This window comes from Hibiscus syriacus, unplaced genomic scaffold, assembly GCF_006381635.1.
Source record: "Hibiscus syriacus cultivar Baekdansim isolate YM2019G1 unplaced genomic scaffold, ASM638163v2 tig00110387_pilon, whole genome shotgun sequence".
NCBI classification, from domain to species: Eukaryota; Viridiplantae; Streptophyta; class Magnoliopsida; order Malvales; family Malvaceae; genus Hibiscus; species Hibiscus syriacus.
The window spans coordinates 3,449,221-3,452,262 of NW_024062717.1; the positions used below are offsets into that span (position 1 = coordinate 3,449,221).

Below are 3,042 nucleotides of genomic sequence, written 5' to 3' on the forward strand. Positions count from 1 at the left end.
GGTATTTTATTATCTTATTTCCAGGATTTAATGAAATATTTTATTAAAAAAAAGAAAAAAAAAATAATTATTTGAAGAAAATGACAAGTGTAAAAGGAACGTAATTTTCTTTATGGTAATAGAACTTAATTTTTCAAAAAACAAAAAATAAAAATAATTAACTAATTAAATTTTATATTTTTCCCCACAAACAAAACATAGCTACTTCCTTAATATTCCCTTACGTTTTTATACAAAAATCACCCTAACATAAATTAATTATCTGTCAGTCACCATTTTAGAAAATTTTACGAATCTAGCACTTATCTCAGGTGCCATGTCAATGGATGATCCACACCTTGTCAAAAAAAGGTACTAAATCAATAATATTTTCTAAAACAATGTCTGACAGATAATTAATTCCTGTCATGGTGATTTTTAGATAAGAACACCAAGTTATGAAGCTACAAGTTTTTACCCTGTGTACCCAACTAGTTACAAAGATGTACAAGGCTTTCAACACCAAAAGATAAAATTATCTATAATCATTATCTTAAGCAATAATTCACTACTTTAATCCCATCGCTTTTGCAACTCTGGTTAGAGTGCAGTGCACAATATATATATTTTCCATTCTCTTTTAAAACTTCGATTGAGTTCTTATCGATAATTCTTTCCAATCAACCAAACGTCGCAAAAAATTCATGACCTCATCTGGTTCTTGTAAAGAATATGAAGCATTAGTGTCTTTGGGAAACTTGGAGACAAGAATACCAAAACCTTGTCCTCTGTCTCTCAGTATCTAAACAACAACGAAAACCAGAAGTATTAGCCTCAAAGATCCACTGGTTTGATATTAAGGGCGAGTCTTGGGTTTGATTTTACCTTGAATGCATCTTCGTCGGTGCAGTCATCTCCGATGTAAACCGGGAAAACATCGGCACAGTTAGCGAATCCTATAGCAAACACAGTCATAACAATATTACTATTAGCACTTGGTGATCTGATCAAAGAATATGACATCATGTTTTGGTGTGCCTGCTGCTACACACACTCCAATTATATAATATTGAAAGCGCATACACGAAGTGCACACGTTTAAGGATCAAAGCACATGTAGTAATAAAGAATAATTTGACTACTTATAAGTAATTGAACTTACCAAGAGATTCTAACAAAAACACCAGGGCTTTCCCTTTGTCCCATTTGATTGTGGGACGGATTTCCAGAACCTTTCTGCCTTGTGTTAGCCGAAGCTTGGGGTAGTCTTTTAACACAGACTTAACCTTCTGTGCCAGTTCACTCCATTTCTGTGTTTTAATCCCAAGAAATTAGATGGTTGAAATTATAAATTTTGATGATTTGTATTTTGCTATTGAGTCTTTACCATTTCATCTACACAACGGAAGTGTACTGAGAGGCAAAATTTGTTGTTCTCCACTTTAGCTCCTGGAGTTGATTTTGTGGTCTCAACCAGTTGCTTGTAAACCTGGAAAACGTCCCCATGAAAAGAAAAATGTCAATCATTTCAAGCTCTTCGCTTTGGTTTCCACTGAGTGTTTGCAAATTACCTCATCAATCATTGGAAGGAATTCACTGGCTGGTTGGAAAAGTAGTTCAGTATCCTGTAGAGATTAAAAACCAAGGTTAAGAGTGTGGAAGGGTAAATGATTTTGAGCCTAATGCAAAACAAATGGTTCATGAGTTGACTCACTTTGTTAGATTTGGAATGTTTTTCAGGACCTTTAATGTCCATTCCATGGCTTCCAGCGTAGTATAGCTCAGCTAATTTAACAAAGTTATACACCTACAGTGTTCAAAACAAGAGAGATTTATCAACTGTGAAAGACACCAAATGGACTGAGAGGATCAAGTTTAAGGCCTGGAAATGTACCTTGTTCCTGCATCTACCACTCACTATGGCCGTCGGGAAACATTTGGCAAGCTTTCTCACAGTCTTTCTCATCTGTTGTACACAAGACATGATGATTAATATTAGAAAACTATAGATTAAAAACACCCAGAAATTTTATGCAAAGAGTAGCCGTAGCTAACCTTCTTGGACATGAAAGCTCGGTCTGGGTCAGCTACTATCGGTGAAAGAGTGCCATCGTAATCTAAGAACATTACTATTTGTTTCCCTTTCGATGCATCTATTATCTGCTCGAACATGTCCAGTGCTGATGGATGTTGCAGCTAAACAATTCCATCAACCATAAAAAGTCAGAATCTCTATTGCCTTTTTTTTTTTAAATGAAAACCCATTTTTGTTGGAGGCTTGAAAGAGCTTAGGACTTACATTCCAGGAACCTTCATCATTTGCAATGGAAGGTGTGGATTTCATATGAGTTGGGGAAGAAGCTCTCATGGCATCCACCCATGCATTAACCCTTGCTCCGGCGTTGATTTCAATGTTTTGAAGCAATTTCTTGCTTGAAATGGAGAGAAAACCAGGCGGTGCAGGCGGCTTTTGTGCTGATTTGGCATCAGATGCCAAATTTTGACAAGCGGCCATGTTCTTTGGTCGTTCTTCAATGAAAGTAACTACAAGGAACAACAACAGCCCACATTCAGACATGTTTAGTAAAGCTGGGATATCTCAGGATCCAAAGCCCACAGTTTTTATTTTGCTGTTCTTCAATAAAGAAAAGAAAAACTAAAGCTTACCCATTTTTGGTAATTAAAGTAGTTAGAAGAAGAACTCAAACTCAAAAGGTTTTTGGGTGTTAATGAATGAGTAACAGAGCTGAAAGTTGGAAACAGGGGAGTTTACAGAGTACTTTGTTTATTTTTTCTGTGTCTTGTAGGATGTTGAAACTTGAAACCCAAAGATTAAGGAATTGAAATCAAAATGAAAGACTTCAAAGAAAATATACATATATATATATATATGTATGTATATATAGAAGAAGAAAGAAGAAAATCTCAAGGAAGAAATAAAGAGAGGAGTTAAAGAGAACGTATGTATGTGTGAGAGACGGAAGGAGTTGAAGCTGATTTTATAGCAAAAACCAGACCACCACCGGACGAAACGAAACTCTTCACAAATAATAAATAATAAAA

General features: G+C 35.4%; 1 protein-coding gene across 2 annotated transcripts; it reads right to left on the reverse strand.

Moving 5' to 3' along the window:
* Positions 1–413: 413 nt before the first annotated feature.
* Positions 414–2,800, reverse strand: LOC120122665 (probable trehalose-phosphate phosphatase J). 2 transcript variants are annotated; one of them, XM_039141784.1, is made up of 10 exons: positions 2,647–2,800; positions 2,279–2,523; positions 2,035–2,175; positions 1,874–1,945; positions 1,697–1,786; positions 1,551–1,607; positions 1,367–1,468; positions 1,142–1,289; positions 865–935; positions 414–781 (listed from the first exon to the last, which is right to left on the reverse strand). In XM_039141784.1, the coding sequence occupies exons 1-10, from the start codon at positions 2,648–2,650 to the stop codon at positions 620–622; spliced, it is 1,092 nt and encodes a 363-aa protein (XP_038997715.1). In that variant the 5' UTR covers positions 2,651–2,800; the 3' UTR covers positions 414–619. The 2 variants fall into 2 exon arrangements, with proteins under 2 accessions (XP_038997715.1, XP_038997716.1); XM_039141785.1 differs by having other exon boundaries at positions 1,551–1,604; positions 1,694–1,786.
* Positions 2,801–3,042: the final 242 nt, after the last annotated feature.